Consider the following 21824-nt stretch of genomic DNA (forward strand, 5'->3'; position numbering starts at 1 on the left):
TCACGAAACCTTTTTAGATAATAAGGACATACTATGTAGTTGTGCATATCGACAGGAAATTACGATTTAATTTTTTTTCTAGGAGTTACGCCCCTTTGAACTTATTTACTTTAATGTACTACTGCAACAGTTTGTCATCTCAACTCCTCTGAAACCACACAACAAAATTTCATGAAACTTTGTAGATAATAAGGACATACTACGTAGATGTGCATATCGACAGGAAATTACGATTCAATTTTTTTTACAGGAGTTACGCCCCTTTGAACTTATTTGCCCAATATACTACTGCAACCTTTTGTCATCACAACTCCTCTCAAACCACACAATAGAATTTCATGAAACCTTTTCAGATAATAAGGACATACTACGTAGATGTGCATATCGACAGGAAATTACGATTCAATTTTTTTTCAAGGAGTTACGCCCCTTTGAACTTATTTGCTTCAATAAACCTCTGCAACAGTTTGTCATTGCAACTCCTCTGAAACCACACAACAGAATTTCATGAAACTTTGTAGATAATAAGGACATACTACGTAGATGTGCATATCGACAGGAAATTACGATTCAATTTTTTTTCTAGGTGTTACGCCCCTTTGAACTTATTTGCTTCAATATACCTCTGCAACAGTTTGTCATCGCAACTCCTCTGAAACCACACAACAGAATTTCATGAAACTTTCTGGATAATAAGGACATACTATGTAGATGTGCATATCGACAGGAAATTTTGATTCAATTTTTTTTTCTTATACAATTTTTTTTTCTTACAGTTATTTTATTTCTCCAGTGACAATGTGGGGACGTGGGGTATGTGAGCGTGCTCACTAAGGTTCTTTAATTTCTCTTACTAAGGGTACACACAGTTTACAGAAATTATAGCTGCAAAGTGACAGCTCTCATTTTTGCAGAGATGAACATTTATAATGTGAACTGAGCAAATTTCTATGGCTTGCATGCCTAAGCTACAGATTGCAGGTTTCCTAGTTGAATGGTGCTAACAAAGCTTTTCAGTAATTATTCAAGATGAAGCACAGCAATAAAAAAATTTATCCTCTGCTATATGGTTATATTGCCTTAGAATCTTTGGATTATATTCAACATCTCCATACCCTTTTTTCATCAAAGATTATTTTGCTAATTTAAGCATTTCATTATTCATGTAAATTCTTAAATTGATTGGTGTTCTTTAAAACAGGGAAATCTATCATTTAAAAGAACCAAAACATAAAAAGAAATGAAAAGAATTCTTTTCAAATTTGTATCTTTATAGTGAAATGATTTACAAATCATTGATCGCAATATTCAACCGTATTTAAGTTTAGATTGTTGATTTACAGATGTGCCGAGAGTGAAACGGCTGTACCATTATGGATCTAGTGTTCCAATAGTTCTGGAAGGCAGTGATCGATTGTCACAGAATATCACCAACTATGTCTTGAAGATTTTATTGGAGGAGATCATTGGCTACAGTCAGATTAGAATCAACTACCAATCAGGAGCATTATATAATACATCAGATGTCCTCAGAAGACTGGATCCATATCAAGGAGAGGAGTAAGTCATGTCTTTTATTTATAGTATACTGTGGATTCATTATTATTCGTGAGATACCAATTTACTTGGATTTTGTGGGTACAGGTGAACCACAAATTTGAATGTTTAGCAAATTACAAATGTTCTATAGGCTAGTTTGCAGCCTTTGCAAAACCACAAAAACCAAATATCCAGGATAATGTCAGTTTTCCTGAATTCACGAAAAAATTGGTAGCCATGAAAATAAATGAATTCACAGTATTTACAAAATTGATTCCAGTATGGTCAAGTTTCTGTGAATCTTGATGGTCTTCTGGAAGTGTGCAATTGTTGAGAAGTCTTGACATGTATCTCTTGCTTTGCAATACCTAAAGACTTTGAAATAAGTAATTTCTGCTTCTCCTTCAAGCACTACTAACAGTAAAATCAAAGACTGTTCTACTCAAAGGTAGAATAATGCACCAGGTTATGTCTTCCTGTGGACTGTTACCAAAGTAAGGATGTTAAAAGTTTGACTCGGCCAGTACAAAGACAGCCATTACATTGATCAATCTATGGATTACCTAAAATGTTCAACAATTACATCGAAATGTACAATTGAAAACTTGAAAATAGTAAAAATGTAGGGAATGAATTTGATTATTGTGATTTTAGTGGAAATGATGAAGCCAGAGCTAAGTTACCAGTATCTATGATTAACCTGGAGGTACCAGTTCAAAATGGTTATGACACAAGTCCGTGGACCAGTACTGATAGAATACAAAATGTGGGCTTTCTTGGACCAAAGGGGAGGTATGTTAAACTGCAGCAGAATACACAATACAATACAGGATTTATTGAAACAAAGGGCCAGTTTGATTTTTTTAATACAAAATAATTGCTGGTTCCACATTCCAAAGAAGGGAAACGTTGTGCTTTAGAAGAATACAGAATTAGGGCTTTTGCAGGACAAAAAGGAGATACCTTGACCAATTGAAAGTATCCAGAAGCTTGTCACTTTGCTTCTCAAAATAAGAAAACATTATTTTGAAGAGATGAATTAAAAATTTTCAGACTTAATAAGTACTCCAATAGCAGTTATAGTAATTAATACTTGAGTTATTACTGAGAATGAGTAGAAAGCTGAATTCATATTGTTCTAATAAATTTCCTTTAAATAATTAAGAGCAATCACTTTCTACATATTTTAGAGCAACAACTTTCAACATATTGTAAAGCAACCCCTGTCTGCTAATTATGAGATGACACTTTAAACATACACTTTGAGTGAGAGCCAATAAAGATAGCACTGAAAAAAAAACACAAAGAAGTTAATAATTTACACAAATCTTAATTTTCAAACCAAAAGCTTTTACACAATATGTCTACTTCACAGTTTGTAAAAAAAATTCAATGAAATACAATTGTTTTACTAAATATATATGCTAGGTTTACAAATATACAAGATATGGAAGCCAGTTAAATGTATCATTAGCACATTTAAAAAATATTTTGTTTTGTTTGTTGTTATCAAAGTAAAACACAGACAAGCAAAAAAAAAAACAAATAACACCAAAATAGAATTTTTAACCAGCAAAGAAACCCTATACATCAGGAGGATAACCTTAGATCCAAATTCTTTTTATCCTGGTGTTTTTTACAGATTAGGCTGGTTTGCTACCACACATATGGTTGATGAGTTATGGAGATTAGGGATCATATCAGACCACTGGAGGTCACTGTTTTCTAAGAGTGTGGCAGAAAAGTTTGCATTGACTAGCGAGTATGAGCAACTTAAGAATCTGACAATTATAAACGACATAACAAACAAGCATTACTGTGATAGTCCTATTTGTGAGGATGGTATTTTTTATGGCTATGGTTGTCCCAAAACCAATTTTTCTAAGTGTTCTACATTGATTACGTCTTTTCCAGGCAAGTATTTTATTGTATGATATTAAGATAAAAAGAATTTAATTTTTTTATGCCCCTGCTGTAGCGGAGGGGGCATTAAGTTTTACCCTTGTCCGTACATCCCGAAATTGGTTTCCGTACTGTAACTTTTGTTTGCCTCAACCAAATGTTATGAAACTTATACACAATGCTTATTACCACAAAACTCAGATCTAGTAAGATTTTAGGTAGCTTTTTTTTTTACTGTTCTTGAGTTATGTTCCTTTATAACGTGATATGCAAGAGGGGGCATCATCTGTTTCCCATGGACACATTCCCCATTTATTTATATATATAAATATATGGGATATGACATTAGACACAAGTGATATCAAAATAATTCTTAAATCCAAAGTTAGTGGGGAAAAAAAGAATATGAATATGTATTTATTAATTAGATACGTAGAAAATATGTAGCTTTCAAATATAACAATAAGAAGATGTGGTATGATTGTCAATGAGACAACTCTCCACCAGAGACTAAATGATGTAGAAGTCAAAAACTATAGGTCACTCACGGACCATACAGCCTTCTACACTGAGCAAATGACTATTATTTTCAAGTTTCATTCTAGTGCTCATAAATGTGCATTATTGGGGTAAATCAAGTGAGATTTCTGTGAGCATTTGATTCTTTTACATTATACAATTTACAGATTGATACACAGAACTATATATCACTTTGTTCATCTTTTATAGATTAAATTCCTTTTTGATGTGATTTTATTTTGATCATTACAAAAATAAGATGATGTTGTATGATTGCCAATGAGACTAACGATCCACTAGAGACCAAAGGATGAGGTTGTTAATAACTATACTAGGTCACAGAGTAATTTTCAACAATGAGCAAAACTCATAGTGTATAGAATGCTTCAAAAGGCCTCTGCATCACAAAATGTGAATCAATTTGGAAAGAGAAAACAAACAGCCTGATTCATGCTAAAAACAATAATTAAAAACATATATGTCCATTTTATTTATTTGAGACTAAATGAAGCATGATCATTTTTAATTCAATACCATGTTATATTATTTTTTCAGATTTTGATAATGGTGCTTTGATATCCCAGGTCAAAAGTCTCGGTCTTCCTGTTAATGTTGTATATATTGGTGACAATTTTAATGCTTTTGTACAGGACAGATTAAAGAAAAGTCTTCCAGTTCTCTTCTTTGACATTAATCCAAGTATCCTGACATCGACAGAGAATGTAACACGAATAAATTTTCCACTGTGCCAAAAGAACTCTTTCTTTTATCCAAACAACTGTGATTTTGAAGGAAATCAATACAAAAAATTTGTATGGACAAAGATTCGCTATAGTGCACCAGAAGTTTATCATGTGATCTCAAAAATGAAATTTACTGATGAGATTTATACTCAGCAGTTTATTAAAAGATACAAATATTATGGATCTACAGAAAAAGCGGCTTGTAGTTATTTAAGATACCACCAAGATGAGTGGCAAAAATGGATCCCGCCAAATTTATCCAGTAAAATTAAAGTATCGTTACTTAGTTTCTTTCCCTTATCTGGATCTAGATGGCGACAACCAGGACTAATTCAGGGTAAGTTCAAATATTAGTTATTTATACATGTGTTTATATATGGATATAAAAGTTTATAAAAATATATTCACTCTAGTTTGTAACTTTCGATTTTAGTGAATAAAATCAATTTATAAAAGAGCACATTAAAAAATACTATTTGTGTGCTGTTTTTAGAGTAACTTTTCATATTTCTGAAATAGTGCTACGAAACTCAAATATTTGAATAGTTGACATTTAGATTTCACTTTTCTGTGTAATAATGGTTCGACATGAACAACAATATAGACCACAAAATCATATTGGTCTATCCCATTTTAAGAGGGACAGTCTTTCATTGATTGAACAGAAAAGTAATTATTTAACATCAGGTTTGTACATATTCAGACAGACAGAGATATTTCTTTAAAGAATCCTTATAGAGATTGGCAAGATATTATATGACCATATTAGTAGGTTTTGTATTCTTCAAGTTCACTTTTAATCTTTGTTTCAGGAGCTAAGCTTGCACTTGACATTGTGAACAAAAATCGTCATATATTACCAAATCATGACTTAGAAATGGTGGTTGTTGATTCTCAGTGTCAGCCTGGTATAGCATTGAAAGAATTCATTAGATATGTTGGAAAACGATCGGCTATTCCTATTGCAGGAGTTTTAGGTAAATAGTTAATATAAAATATGGAGATGTGCTATGATTGCCAATGAGACGGTTATCAAACACAGTCCAAATGGATACTGACTTCTATGAAAGAAGAGAAATAAAGAATAACAGGAGATCATGAGATTTGGTGGAAAATTAAGAAGGAACCCAACAACATAAACAAGTTCTATATAAATTACATAGAAAGTGAACAATATTAAATGATTAAAAATTCACTCATTTGCAAAAAATTCGATGAGGTAATAATTATTACCTTTTTTCAACACATGTAAAAAATTCATGGAAGTAATAAACTTCCATAAATATTTTAGAATGTAGCAATTTTATTAATATAAAATTATAAGCAAACTACACTACTAACATGTACATGACTAATTGTTGTTGTGAATTTTATACCTCGGTTCAGAGGAATGGGGTTATCCCTGCTTTTCCTCTATTGGTCCATTCATATTTACCTTCAGAACTACAAATCACAGCTTCCTGATATTGGTGTTATTTGTTTTCTGCTCCATTGCTCAATATCTATTTTTACTGTATACTTGAAACAGGGGTATGATGGCTCATTACATTACATCTTGTTTTAATGAATCCCTATTTGAAGCTCATTCTGAAAATTCTTTTACAGGTCCAGCATGTTCAGATGAAACAGAACCAATTGCCTCATTGTCCCGCCACTTTAACATGTTAACTGTTAGTTATGGTGCCGAGGCTTCATCTTTATCAAACAGAGTTAACTACCCTTTTTTCTTCCGAACTATCCCAGAAGTTAGCCATCACAAGTAAGTTTTTATGAAATATTTGTTATGAAAAATACACAATTTTAAAATCAAAATAGTTTGTAAACATTGAATATAAGTAGTTCTATCAGCAGATGTCTGAAAGGACTTCGGTGATAGTAACTGCCATTTTGAAAATAAGGGTGAGATACTAGTATAACATAGAATTTATACATTAGATATGCCTACAGTAATTGATCAATAAAAAATACATGACAAAGTATTAATTTCTACATAGGCCTCATATGTCTTTGTTTGTGAAATTTTTCTTGTGAACATAGTTTTAAGTGCATGCTATTTAAATTAAAAGTAATAAGTGTAATTTATACAGACTTAATCTAAAGTGTTTACTTTACCTTTTACTCACAAACATAATACGTTCTTTACACAAAAAATAAACAACTTCATTAATATATTCCATAATTGTATTTAGGTTTGTATATGAGAAATTTTTCCATGCGATGAATTGGAACCAGCTAGGTGCCATGTCTGAAGGAGGACAAGAGTTACCAGAATATCATCTTATGCTCCAGGAATATCTCCATCAGAGAGGTGTCTCTGTCATTGTCAAACATAACATTCAGGGAACACTACAAAATTCAGATGTATCAGAGGTTGGTTTTTATACGACTGCAAAAAAATTTTGCGGTCGTATATTGGTATGACGTTGGCGTCGTCGTCGTCCGAAGACACATTGGTATTCGCACTCTAACTTTAGTTTAAGTGAATGGATTTCTATGAAATTTTACCATAAGGTTCAATACCACATAAGGAAGGTTGGGATTGATTTTGGGGGTTATGGTAGAAACAGTTAAGGAAAAAGGGGCCAAAAATAAGCATTTTTGTAACTTCCAGACATAACTTGTGTGTTAGTGTATGGATCTCTCTGACATTGTACCACAAGGTTCCATATCACAAAGGGAAAGCTGGAATTGAGTTTGGGGGTAATTGCCTAAAACGTTAAGGAATAAGGGGCCAAAAATAAGCATTTTTATACGACCGCCAAAAAATTTTGTGGTCTTATACTGGTATGACGTTGGCGTCGTCGTCGTCGTCCGAAGACACATTAGTTTTCGCACTCTAACTTTAGTTTAAGTGAATGGATCTTTTTGAAATTTGACCATAAGGTTAAATACCACAAAAGGAAGGTTGGGATTGATTTTGGGGGTTATGGTACCAACAGTTAAGGAATTAGGGGCCAAAAAGGGGCCAAAAATAAGCATTTTCTAGTTTCCAGACAATAACTGTGGAACGGTGTATGGATCTCTCTGAAATTATACTACAAGTTTCCATACCACAAAGGGATGGTTAGGATTTGCTTTGGGGGGTTATGGCTCAAACCGTTTAGGACTTAGGGGCAAAAAAGGGGGAAAAACAGGGTTGTCCTGGTTAATGGACAAATACTTCAGTACAAAACATAATTTAAAGCAGTGTAAGGGAGATAAATCAAATACATCATTGAAATTATCTCCCTTACACTGCTTTTAAATTATGTATAAAGTAATGGTTAATGAACAATAAAGATAATTTAAAACAGTGTAAGGGAGGTAATCCAAATACAACATTTTGGTTACTTCCCTTACACTGCTTTTAAATTATGTTTAAAGAAATGCATATTTATAAAGGAAGACCAGTAAAAATATTTGCAAATGTTGCATCTTTTTTTTTTACAAAAAAATCCATATGAAAGATTTGACACTATATTTTTAATTCTATTATAAAATAGATTAAGTTAGCACTATGGTAAATTTAAATGGGTAATTATGGTTGCCAACTCCATTGGAAATTTGAATTGAGATTATGACCATATCTTGAGGGAAAGAATTTTTTGGGGGAAAAAAGGGGGGGGGGATAAAAAGAAATTGTGGGGGGGGTCAATTTTTTCTCATTTCAGATTTCAGAAATTAAAAAGAATTATTCTTCAAAAATTATTTTTTTTCAAATTTCAAATATTGAAAAATTTCAAGAAGTCTTTAATTGCACAGTATGGCGCATTAGATTTGTAAAATCTTTGATCACATTTATTTATTTGTTATGCCGAATCTAACAGTGTATTTAGATTTTTTAATTTTGGGGCCAGTTTTCAAATTGGTCTACATTAAGGTCCAAAGGGTCCAAAATTAAACTTTGTTTGATTTTAGCAAAAATTGAATATATGAGGTTCTTTGATATGCTGAATCTAAACATGTATTTATTCTAGTTTCCTGACAATAACTTGTGTTCAAGTGAATGGATCTCTCTGAAATTGTACTGCAAGGTACCATACCACAGAGGGAAGGCTGGGATTGATTTTGGGGGTAATTGCCTCATAATATTAGGAATTAGGGAGGGGCAAAAAACAAGCATTTACTAGTTTCAGGACAATAACTTGTGTGTAAGTGTATGGATCTTTATGAAATTGTACTACAAGGTTCCATATCACAAAGGGAAAGCTGGGTTTGAGTTTGGGGGTAATTGCCCTAAATGTTTAGGAATTTGGGGCCAAAAAACAAGCATTTTTCTAGTTTCCAGACAATAACTTGTGTTCAAGTGTATGGATCTCTCTGAAATTGAACTGCAAGGTACCATACCACAAAGGGAAGGCTGGGATTGAGTTTGGGGGGGAGGATTTTTTTTTCCTTTTTTTTTTCTTTAAAATTTTCCATTTTAAATTGGTTATTTCTGATTTATATATAAAAGCAAATAATAATGATATGGTTTGAATAAGTAAATTAAAATTTTTTAAGTTCTTAGACCACATTCATTCTGTGTCAGAAACCTATGCTGTGTCAAATATTTAATCACAATCCATACTTGCCCCAACTGTTAGGGTTCGACCTCTGCGGTCGTATCAAGCTGCGCCCAGCAGAGCATTTTATTAACCTTTAAGAGAAGCAAGTTTTTCAAATATTTGTAGTTTATGTTCAGGAGTTTATGAAAAAAACTGATGTATTTAAAAATTAATGCAATCTATATCCTTTAAAAATTGTTATCAATTCTTGTATCTCTCTTCTTTTTATTTCAGATATTTGCTGATTTGAGATCAAAGAATGTTAAAATAATAATAGCAGACTTTTACATGCCAGCAGCTAGAGCAGTCATGTGTGAAGCTTGGAGACAGGTTTGTGTTACATCAAATATTTATAAGTTCAAAATCCAAAAAGATATCTTTGAACTATACTTATGTGAATATGATTCCAATTTGTTATGACACATCTCATTTCATTTGTTAGTGGAATTTATATTATACCCCCACTCTGGGATTGGGGTCTATATTCATTATTGCAATCCCCTTGTCAGTCTGTCTATCTTTTTGTCCGACAAATATTTTCGTCACACTTTCTCAGAAACTACTGAACAGAATAACTATGTATTTGGTCAGCAATTTGACAGTAATGAGTTGTAATGTGTGAGATACCCGGTATATCTGATGACTACTTCCTGTTTGCTGATACTTTGAATTTTTCAATATGTTGAATGAACTAAAATGTTTGGTCACACATTTCTCCAATACTAATGAGAAGAATGTCTTCATATGTAGTCAGAAGCTCAACAGTGATGAGTTGTTGTGTGTGGGTGTTTTTGATCTGTCAAACACCTACTTCCTGTTTTCCAGTACTTTGAATTATGAATTTGGGTATGCGTAGCATGGCAACCTATGCTTTCTTGCTTTTATGAATGAAGTAGCATTCTGCAGGCACACTCAGCATGTGGCATGGCCAAACATGTATGAGAGCACAAACCATCTACTAACCATGGACAGCTATGCAACAGCACAACACTAGAAGTAAAACATCACATAACCAGTATTTTACTTTTATTTTATCCAACAGCAGGCAGTATTTGAGAAAATTAAGTACAAAAAAATGTACATGTATTTGTGAAAAAAAATTCTGATGGATGTTTAAGAGGGATTGATAAGTGTATAGTTGTTGAGCTTTTTTGACACATCTGGCATAATAGTTACATGCTTCAATGTACTTGAAAAAAAATCATAAAAATCCTTTATATTTCAGAGAATGACAAGTCGAGAGGGTTATGTTTGGTTTCTACCTTCCTGGTACCCTAATGACTGGTGGGATGTTGATTTTTACAATAGCTCACCTAATCCAACAGAATCACGTACCCAGGAGAATGTACCTTGCTCATCAGACATGATGAAGTATGCTACAGATGGATATTTTGTATTATCAAAGACATTTTCTGATTCAGACAACACTTTAATTGTTGGGAACATAACAGTTGGACAGTACAAACAGATGTACGCTAAACGTGTTGGAGAAGCAGTAAGTCAAATGACTTTTCAAACTTTTGTTATTGTTTTAGACTTAAATCAGGCTGTTTGTTTTTCTCGTTTGAATTGTTTACATTTTGTCATGTTGGGGCCTTCTAAAACATACTTTTAGTAAGAATCATTGTTGATGGCGGTATGGTGACCTATAGTTGCTTACATCTTCATCATTTGGTCTCTGGGGGATAGTTGTCTCATTAGCAATCATACCACATCTCTTTTTTTTATATTTCATATCAGATCACTCCTGAAACAATTATTTACTGTTTTACATGTAAACTTACGATTTTTGAAATGAGTAAAATAACAAGCATAATACCAAAATACTGTAAGGTAAACGTATGAACATTCTTTCATAGCGTATTGTTTTGCTTGTACATGTGTATTTGTTGTCTATAAATTATATGGATATCAAAGAGTTTAGTGCTTTTCCTGTATTGATTTTTATTGTACAATGTTTAAGTTATCTTTTATTAATTCCACTGATCGAGATTACATGGTCAAGGTTTGAGTTCTCAAAAACCTAGTTTTAACTCTCCACACATTCATGTGCCTCTCTTCAGGAGACTCATCAGTTGTGGTCTCTTGTTAATATCTTGATGGTTTCTGTTATTTAGGGAATTTGATATCTTGTATATCTTTGATAGTTTCTGTTAACTTAATTTATTCCCAACATTTCTAGACACTAGGCTGATTTTGAGCTTGATATATTATATAGACACTTGTCTCTTGTTGAAGACTATATGTCTTTTGGTTTCGCCTTTTGTATCATAATGTTTCTGTCCATTAATCTTTTAATCATATGTATGAAAAGTTTTTAAATTTTTTTTATCTCCTACTAATTTGATTTTCATTAGTTTTCCTATAAATTTAAATGTAAAATAGAGAAAATGCACAGCAGATTGATAATGGCAGTACACGATTATCTTCCTTAAGGTTATATTCTTCATAATGTTTCCTTAATTCTTCAGCATGTTTAACAATGATGCTCTAAGACATATATAACAAAAAATTAATATTTAAACTGTCCTTGTAAATATGAAACCGAGCTTTTCCATATATATGATTTCCTTTTACAGGGAGTAGCAGGGAGTGCCTTTGCCAGTTATGTTTATGATGCTGTGTGGGTTTATGCTTATGCCTTAGATAAACTGTTCAAAAATGAACCAGGAGCCTTGGAACTGATTCATTCCAAATCTACAGCTCAGTAAGTAAAATTCAAAATTCAATGATTACCATACACAAGTCTGTATTTACACATTTTTATATATTTTTATATATCAAGTGGATCATTGAAAAAGTAAAATATGTTTTAATAATGTATAATTCAATTCATATCATTGTTTGAAAATGGAAAATGTTAGCAATATATTAAAATGTCTTCCCTCAAGGAAAGGTTCCTAATTTTCCCCCTCATTTCTGTGGCCATTTATTTCCTCAATATTCATTTTGTTAGATTCAGATTTTAAAGATTGAACGGAAAACCCTATTATTTTTAATAAAATGAAAATCTTTCCATCCCCTTTGTGGATTGCTTTTTAGCTCACCTGGCCCGAAGGGCCAAGTGAGCTTTTGTCATCACTTTGCGTCCGTCGTCCGTCGTCGTCCGGCGTCGTCTGTTAACTTTTACAAAAATCTTCTCCTCTGAATCTACTGGGTCAAATTTAACCAAACTTGGCAACAATCATCATTGGGGTATCTAGTTTAAAAAATGTGTCCGGTGATCCGGTCAACCAACCAAGATGGCCGCCATGGCTAAAAATAGAACATAGGGGTAAAATGTAGATTTTGGCTTATATCTCTGAAACCAAAGCATTTAGAGCAAATCTGACATGGGGTAAAATTGTTTATAAGGTCAAGATCTATCTGCCCTGAAATTTTCAGATGAATCGGAGAACCTGCTGTTGGGTTGCTGTCACTAAATTGGTAATTTTAAGGAAATTTTGCAGTTTTTGGTTATTATCTTGAATATTATTATAGATAGAGATAAACTGTAAACATCATAATGTTCAGCAAAGTAAGATCTACAAATAAGTCAACATGACCAAAATGGTCAGTTGACCTCTTAAGGAGTAATTGCCCTTAATAGTAAATTTTTAACAATACAGTCGACTCCACTTAATTGCATACCGCTTAATAGCATAATTCGGTTAATTGCATACTTTTCTCCTGCACAAAACCATTTCCCATTCATCTAATGTTAAATTGTCCGGTTATATGCATAGCCTTACAAGTGGCATTTCGGTTAATTGCATAGAAAATAATCGCCAGCTAGATATGCTTAGTAAAAACTGACGAGATTTTTGACCGGAAACGGCAATTTGGTAAGTATATTTTTCTTGAATGCATTATAATTTTCGTTATTATTTCATATTTACTTCTGTGTTATTTAAATAAAGTTTTAAAACAGTTTCTTTCGTGTTTATATGATTGTAAAATAAGCCTCGATGTGTACACAGGTAAAGTTTCCCATGTTCTATTTTAAGCCTCGAGGTCATAAAAATGTCAAACAGCTGATTGTTGTAAAAACACGACCATTCTATCTCAAAAGGTGTTAATTATTGATTGGATTTCAAACATTGTTCATAGATTACATTTTGGGTGAATTTTTAAAACAATAACACCTGCTAATTATCGATCATTATCCAATGTGTAATCTCGTAATTCGGCTTGGGGTGATCTACACTTATGTTAAATTTTACAGAGCATTTATATTTGGTTGAAGAATTTTATACATCAATCTTTTATTTTTAATATTTTTTGAAAAGAACATTAACTTCTAATTATTATATTTTCTCACTTTCAACACTCGTGTCCAGCAAATAACCCGTGCAGGGCCCCATTACCTGTTAACTGCTTTGCATATACGAAACTAACGAGGTTAAAGTAACAGTGTTACATCACTGTGCAATCGGTAAATACTGCATATCAAAGGCAGTTCATTACACATTTATTGTTTAAAATGATTATAAACTGTGTAGTATTGTTAAACAGTTTATTTTAATCAAAGCGTAACAATGTACATTGTACATCCGGGTCAAAGAAACAAATCTATTTTTAGAAAAATTTTATTTTCGTATCTCAGGTAAAGGAAAAGTCGGTGCGTAAATAAACTAAAACAAAATGTGTTTATAAACTTTATTGAAAGAATACACAATGAAATAACATGTATGACACTAGACAAATAACTTTTATTAGAATAAATAAGCATTCAATATGTTGTAAGTGGATTATGGACGTTCATCTTTCTTCAGGGATTTCCTTTACTGATCTGCACTATCGATGTTGTTTGACTTTGTAATTTGGCATTTCGGATATAAGCATACTCCGCTTAATTGCATAATTTCGTCTGACAAATAGGCTATGCAAATAACCGGAATGTACTGTATTTTGTAAATTTTTGTAATCTTTTACAAAAATCTTCTTCTCTGAAACTACTGAGACAAATTTAACCATACTTGGCCATAATCATTATTAGGGTATCTAGTTTAAAAAATTTGTCCAATGACCCTGCCTTCCAACCATCATTGCCGACTTGGTTAAAATAGAACATAGGGGTAAAATGCAGTTTTTGGTTTATATCTCTGAAACTAAAGCATTTAGAGCAAATCTGACAGGTGGCAAAAATGTTCATCAGATTTAGATTTATCTGCCCTGAAATTTTCAGACGAATCCGACAACCCGTTGTTGGGTTGCTGCCCTTGAGTTAGTAATTTTACAAAAATTTTGCAGTTTTTTGTTATTATCTTAGATATCATTATAATATCTAATATCTAATACTATTAATTATGATTTTAACCTTATTTTACATGATTTCCAAAGCATCAGTAAATACAGGTGAGCGACACAGGCTCTTGAGAGCCTCTAGTTTTCATAAATTGTGGAAAGATGATAGGAATTGAGGAATATGAGTATTTCTGAAACTATAAGTCATGAATGCAAATTTTTTAAATATTAATATGAATAAGTAAATGATAAAACCAGGTGCAGATGCAGGATTTTTGAAAGGGGGTTTGCTGACCTAAAACAATTAGGACAATTTTATGCTAAAAAATTATATATTTTCCAATCAAAGCCCCAACCCTCCTGCAGTTTGCCCCTATAAACAAAATTAGCCCGTCTCCATTGCTGTATCTTTCACAGATTATAGAAAACAAATTATACTTACACATATATATCCATTTTAAGGAAACTAGCAGACTATGTGAACCAGACAGATTTCCATGGGGTATCAGGACATATCAAGTTTAATGGTAGTAACCGACCAGGAACTATAAATATATTACAACACTTCCACAATGGAACACGACTTGTAGGACAATTTATGCCTGGTTTACATGGAGGCAAACTACAAATTGATGAAACTAAGATTCGCTGGTTAACATCACAGGGTAAACGACCTTCAGATGGTCATATAGGTAAGCAAGTAGCTGAAATATAATATTAATATTACTTTGGTATTAAGCTTATTATTTTGAACACTAGTAGCATAAAATTCATTAGGTAGTTCATTAAACAAGTCCTTTCACTCCAAGCATTTTTAAATGATTTGCCATTATCAAGTTACCATTTTCAAGTTGAAGGGAGCTAGTCTTTGTCCATATATATTTAGTTTACACAATATGATGATTATTATGTTTGAAGTCTTAAACAAGTTATGATTATGTTAATATGTATTTATAATATGTGAAAGATACAAAATAATTTGCCAAATATAATCAAGTAGAAAAAAAAAACACCATTCAAACAATGATGCCTTTAATTTGTTTTCTCAAATTTACCTAGTCTCAACATTATTTACTGCAAGTGGAGATGATCTCCTTGACAGCCAACTGTTCTTCAATGGACTAAATATATGCCTACAGTCTCAATAAGTTTTTAAAACAAAATGATGATACTTATGTTTTGTAGATGTTGAAGAATGTGTAGTAGAAACTTTCCGGAGGGCTTTTGGAGTAACCTGTGAGATGGCTATAGTTATTGCTAATGTGATTGGTTTTGGTGTCTTCCTCATTCTGGTTGTATTGGTGCTAGTTTTTATAAAATTCAGGTAATTTAGATTTCTCATGCATTTTGAAAGAAAAAGATATGTATGTATTAGTATACATGAATTATCTCCCTTTTGTAAAGATGTTTATCTGTAGTTTTATATGTATTGTTTCTCTGCTTTAATTATTTTTGGCTGCACAGCAATGAATTCTGAACTAGCAGTCTGATAGTTAAAGCATGCTTACACTTATACCTGGAGAAGGTATATTAAAAAGATACATGAGCAAATTATATGTTAATTGATCATGAAGAATTCTGCAAACTTGAACACAGATTTGTTATGACTGTCTATTAATGTCTATATTGTAAATGAATAAATTAATCAATAATGTAAATTCGAAATATATTTATTTTAGATATGATGCCAAAATGAGAAAAACACACGAAAGAATGAAAGAATTAGGTTTGCTTTCTCCTGACATGTCTCCGTGTTTATCTTTGGATGAATGGGAGATGGCGAGAGACAAAGTTGTTGTGAACAGGAAATTGGGAGAAGGAGCCTTTGGAACAGTATTTGGTGGAGAAGCTTTCCTTGATGGTCGTGGGTGGGTGGCTGTAGCAGTTAAAGCATTAAAAATCGGAGCCAGAGTTGATGAAAAGGTTTGTTATATGATTCAATCTTGACTGTAATTTATTGAGTAAAATTCGCTAAAGATTATTTAATACAACAATCACTATTGATTTTTATGTTGAGATGGGTATTAATTACCATCTACAGCTATAAGGGAGCGACCATTTAACTTCAAGGGGGGATTTTTTTTTTTTGTCTGAGTCAGAAAAAAATTTCACATATTTTTTAAAAGTTTTTATACGCTACCAATCAAATTATTTATTTCAAAATTTAACACTATAAGGTATGCTTGACCAAAATTAAAAAAGCATACAAGACTAGCAAAGACCAGAGGCTCCTGATTTAGGATAGGCACAAAAATGTGGGGGATTAAACATGTTTTGTGAAATCTCAACCCTCCCCCTATACCTCTAGCCAATGTAGAATAAACAAATACACAGCAATACGCAGTGTAAAACTCAGTTTAAAAGAAGTCTGAGTCCGATGTAAGAATAGGTAAGAATGTCTGCAGGAGGTTTTTTTTTTAATTTTAAAACAAAAAAAATCTATTCTTTAAAGGATGCTTGACTCTAACATCTTTTTTAAATGAAATAGGGAAAACTTTTTTTTAGGCTTGAACCATCAACAGTTTGGATTTAAGGTAATCTCTTATTATGACGGGATTCTCCATATTTCAGATTGATTTCCTTAGTGGGGCAGATGTTATGAAGAGATTCAAACATCTAATATTGTACAGTTACTAGGTTGTAGCGAGTAAGCAATTTGTACAACTGTTGTGTAGCCACTTTCTGTTTGCTGTTAGTTTGAAATTTTAAAGAACTCATTATACAAGGAAAATTTTCGGCAAAAGTTTTCTTGGCTCCTATTGAAGGGAATGATTTAATATTTGGTCTACAGCTTGATAATGTTTAGTTGTAATGAGTAAGTAATTTTAACATCTTCTGTACAGCCACTTCCTGTTTGCTGACAGTTTGAAATTTTACAGCACTCATTGTACAGGGAAAAGTTTTTTTAGCTTCAATGAAAGGGAATGATAATTTTTGCTCCAGTATACATGTTACACCAATCAAATGCATGCAGCGAGGCATGGCCAGACTTGTTATTAGTCGTGTTATTACAGGATTTTCCATATTTCAGATTGATTTCCTAAGTGAGGCAGATATTATGAAGAGATTCAAACATCCAAATATTGTACAGTTACTAGGTGTGTGTACCAGAGGAGAACCTGTCTATGCTGTTATGGAGTACCATCTGCATGGTATGTACAATCACAAAGTTATATTTTCTATATAACTATGGTATGGGAACAGAGTTATTGTCCCTTGATTTTTCGTTGTCTACAAATATAGTCCCTAGTGTGGACAGTGTGTTACTTGCCATTTTTTTTATACCCTTTCCAAATTTATTTCTTCATGTTTTATGCCTCAAATAGCAAGTAGGGGGATGAAAATACACTGTAAAAAAAATTTGGGTCATTAATTTTAAAGTAAAGTAGTGATTTGGTCCAGCTAAAAAAGGATAAAAATTAGTATTTTGGAAGCTGTCAAAAGAATTCAAGACCCCCTTAACATAAAATTGTCCATATTTTGAGTTAGAGATCATGAAGTTTTCTATAATTTTGATATAATTTGTCCAAAATGTAGTACACCACACTGTAAAAATATTATTTTGAAAGCACAGGTGGGATTTTTTTTAATTTTCATTTATTGTCTAAAAGAAATGCACTACGAAATAGCTGTGGTCTCAGGCCTAAGTCAGCCATGACTTGTCTGCAATGCACCCTTAGATCTGGTATAAATATGAAAAAAAAATTGTTTCATTTTTGGTTCTGCATACCTTCCAACTTAAACGATTAAGACAATCCTTTGTCCTGATTGCACAATTGTGATCATGAAAAAGCTGCAAAACATGATTTTGGACTTTTTCCAAGGGAGACAATCACACTAAAAAATGCCTTTACAAAGTCTGCAACAGAGACCTCAAAGTTAATCACAGAGGCCTGAATGATATTTCAAAGCAGTAATGTTCAGAAGTCCTTCTAGGCTCAGAACACTACCAAGTCTGTCACTGTCAGTTCTCTACTGACCAAGATTGCAAACATATTTCTGAACAGTAAAAAAGATACAGACAAATACTAGCACTTCTATAGACAATTTAAACTTGTGCTCTCTGCTTATTATGAAAATCAACAACACTAGCAAGTTATTGATATTTTATATATTCCACCACCAAAGGAGCATCTCAAGACAGCTTTAATATAAAGCTAGTTATAGATACAAAAGTACTAATAAAAAAAATCAAATTTATTTGTACTCAAAACAGGAGAAAAGCTTTGCAAGCCTGGGTTTTCTCTCTGTTTCTAAAACTCATCAAATAAATTTTATATTTTCCTACACTGTATGAATATTATATATTCTAACACTTTAAAATGTCGTAATGTGCAAAAAGAACCATTATTATTTTCAAAGTTTGCATGTATTATTCTATATCTGTTAACGACCTATACATATTTTGACAGATTTTATAAAGTATAAGGATCTAATAGTTCATATCAGTTTGGGAATTGTTGTCCAAGTCCACTATGAATTTAAATTTGAAATGTAAAACAACCTTCTATTGTGTCACAAACCAAAAAAAAATGTATTTAATTATTTTTCTTAGAATTTGAATTAAACTGACTGATTTGCTGCCCTTTAATATTTAATGAGGACAGTTTTCACAACAATATTTTCTTGTTGCAGGTGATTTGAAAACCTATTTGTTATCACGTAGGAATTTAGTAGGAAGTGATTGCAAAGAGGCATTAGATATAAGTTCTGAAAGACTGACCAAAATGGCATTGGATGTAGCCAGTGGTCTCAAATATATGCATGACTTGAAATATGTACATAGGTAAGATCTGTAATAGTGGAATATATTTATGACCTAGCCACCGTTTTGTGTCGCCTTCACATAGTCAAAAAGCGAGACTTGGGTAATAACAAAAAGGCGAGACTTTTCTCTGTGTTAGCAGTTTTTATTTTAGGAAGATTTCTATAATATTATTGTTTTTAGGAAGATTTCTATAATATTATTGTATCAATTACACCTACCCCATCCAGTCTTTTCTGGTAAATTGTCTTTTGTCTTATGAAAGCATGCTTGACGTGAGTGGCAAGTTTGTGAGCAGATGCAGATCTAGGATTTTGAGGGGGTTGGGCTCACCATCAAGGCAATTGTAGGAGTTGGACTTGTAAACAGCCTATGCATTAACCATATATTTTGTTCCATTGTTCCGTAAAGGGCGGCTTGGCCACTCCCTAAATCCGCTTCTAATGAGTTCAATTGGTGTCCTTGTCATACCTGAGACTTTAAAAGTGGTGTGGTATACAAATCTCTTATGATTTGAGGTTTCTGTCTGGTTTAATATGCCGATTACTCTTGAATTTTCATGGTTCAAAGAAAGTATAAATAAACTGTATAGCTTCTTTTTTCATCCTGATCTCTTCAGTTTCTATGAGTAATTTGATTTTAATTTTAGATATCAGGCCTTTTTCGGTCATAAAACTTAACTCAGTACTTGGAGTTCAAAATTTGTTTTAAAAACACTGAAATACAGAATTTTGATTGGTTAATTTCAGGGTCTGAGTACAATAAAAATTTTATGACCGAAAGGCCAGGTGTTGTACTTAAAATTGCTCATTGCAGTGGAATTTTAGCAAATCTTAGGTAATGTGACATGTTGTTTTAACTGAGCTATAGTAATTTCAATGCCTAATAAACATTTCATTAGCTTTAAGTAAAATTGAAATTGAACTTATCAGTTGCAAGAAAATTACTTTTAAATCACTTGTGTGAACTTGCATGACTATTTATGAAAGATTATTTATAAATGACGTCTTGTACTTCTTATTTTACAGAGATTTGGCTTGTAGAAACTGCTTAGTTCATTCCAACCTAACAGTGAAAATAGGAGATTTTGGAATGACTAGACCAATTATAGAATCTGATTATTACAGATTTACCAAGAAAGGTAAGTCATATGATACTAGTGGAGTTAGAAAAGATGGACATTATATCAATCAGATCCATTAAAGAATTAAGGCACCTGTCAAGGATTTGCCACTATTCATTTACTATGTAACGAACATCACTAACGTTTGTATATGTAACGTTGCCTTGTGTGCAACTACTCATTACATGAATAAATTTGTATGAACACAAGCCTTATCAATTCAAAACGAAGTACTAGCCACAATCTTCACAATAGCACCGTTACAGAAAGCAGACATAAGACTTTGAACTATGCATCAGTTATATCATTATGTTAAGAAGTGACATTACCTCTTCTTTGTCTTATAAACAAGTAAGAAGAGGCGCATTGTCAGATCCTTGTAACCAAAGCATGGAGACAGAATCTGTATTTCTGTGCATAAAAAAATTTGCATGTTATATTTGTGCTTGTCATTGCATATATGGTATTATAACACAGAACATATCACATCTTTTAGAATAATATTTGCATCTCTTTGTTATTTAGGTATGTTACCAGTTAGATGGATGTCACCTGAAAGTTTATGGGATGGACTGTTTACTTCAAAGTCTGACATTTGGAGCTATGGAGTACTGCTGTATGAGATTGTAACATTTGGTAGTTTTCCATACCAAGGTCTGACTAATAACCAAGTTATAGAATATGTGAAGAATCAAAACAGACTAATATTACCTGGAAACTGTCCTGAAGATATGTGAGTTTATATCATGTCATTTCCATTCCTTTCAGTCTTCAGTGACTTTGTTTTTCTGTGGTTGTTGTATTTACCAAAATTAAAATGGTTTTTAGTCATTATGTAAGCCATTGTTTGCTGAAAGCTTAAGGATGTTAATACAAGCACTTAACATAAAAGACAAATTAGTTGCCATTTAATTGCAAATGTTTATATATTTGCCTTAATTGCCAGATATCCTTCATTTTTTCTGGAGAGTTCAAAATGGTCTTCTTTTTAGGTACTTTTGTAATGGATTTCTGAAACTTGCAGTAACTTGTATATTGGTAGAAGTTTCATCAACTTACAGAGCATCATTTGTAGTGTGAAACACAAGATGATTTACATTTATGTTGAAAATACTAAAAAATGCTTTTGTTTTAAATACAAACATGTTAGAATACCGGATGTTGACCAGACAGAGATAAAACTAGGAACAGATATGGAATACATGTTTGATTGGTGTACATTTTGAATATATGAGTTTAAGTGGTTATTTCCATGTCATATCTTCAAGTAAATGCTAGAGAAAATTGGTATAACTATATTTTTTCAAGCTTTCAAATGCATGATCAAATTTCACACCTGCACACACACACACACACACACATCATGGTTTTGTTGGGGTTTTTTTTCAAACAACTTTTTAATTTAATTATTTTAAACATTTGTTTGATTCACTTAATCTTTTATTGCTTACGTAAATTAGTTAGATGAAAACCAGTTTAAA

General features: G+C 32.3%; 2 protein-coding genes across 3 annotated transcripts in view; both read left to right on the forward strand.

Moving 5' to 3' along the window:
* Positions 1 to 9059, forward strand: part of LOC127701473 (zinc finger protein 507-like) — a 323989-nt gene extending 314930 nt beyond the window's left edge. Inside the window, exon 4 of one of the 2 annotated variants that reach the window (XR_007982050.1) lies at positions 8870 to 9059. The gene's annotated coding sequence lies outside the window, so the exon portion shown is untranslated. Of the gene's footprint in view, positions 1 to 7363; positions 8275 to 8869 lie in introns of those variants that run through there. The other variant, XR_007982051.1, reaches the window with a different exon arrangement.
* The window catches only part of LOC127701524 (uncharacterized), a 43718-nt gene that overhangs the window by 20048 nt on the left and 1846 nt on the right, over positions 1 to 21824 (forward strand). The window contains exons 3-19 of the mRNA XM_052205422.1: positions 1344 to 1560; positions 2194 to 2331; positions 3182 to 3453; positions 4516 to 5040; positions 5516 to 5680; positions 6309 to 6462; positions 6893 to 7073; positions 9464 to 9559; positions 10455 to 10724; positions 11809 to 11936; positions 14918 to 15147; positions 15641 to 15779; positions 16135 to 16378; positions 17487 to 17607; positions 19091 to 19241; positions 20249 to 20361; positions 20869 to 21076. Coding sequence (XP_052061382.1) covers positions 1344 to 1560; positions 2194 to 2331; positions 3182 to 3453; positions 4516 to 5040; positions 5516 to 5680; positions 6309 to 6462; positions 6893 to 7073; positions 9464 to 9559; positions 10455 to 10724; positions 11809 to 11936; positions 14918 to 15147; positions 15641 to 15779; positions 16135 to 16378; positions 17487 to 17607; positions 19091 to 19241; positions 20249 to 20361; positions 20869 to 21076 — 3352 coding nt within the window. The remainder of the gene's footprint in view (positions 1 to 1343; positions 1561 to 2193; positions 2332 to 3181; positions 3454 to 4515; positions 5041 to 5515; positions 5681 to 6308; positions 6463 to 6892; positions 7074 to 9463; positions 9560 to 10454; positions 10725 to 11808; positions 11937 to 14917; positions 15148 to 15640; positions 15780 to 16134; positions 16379 to 17486; positions 17608 to 19090; positions 19242 to 20248; positions 20362 to 20868; positions 21077 to 21824) is intronic.

Source organism: Mytilus californianus, unplaced genomic scaffold, assembly GCF_021869535.1.
Source record: "Mytilus californianus isolate M0D057914Y unplaced genomic scaffold, xbMytCali1.0.p SCAF_5, whole genome shotgun sequence".
Taxonomy (NCBI): Eukaryota; Metazoa; Mollusca; class Bivalvia; order Mytilida; family Mytilidae; genus Mytilus; species Mytilus californianus.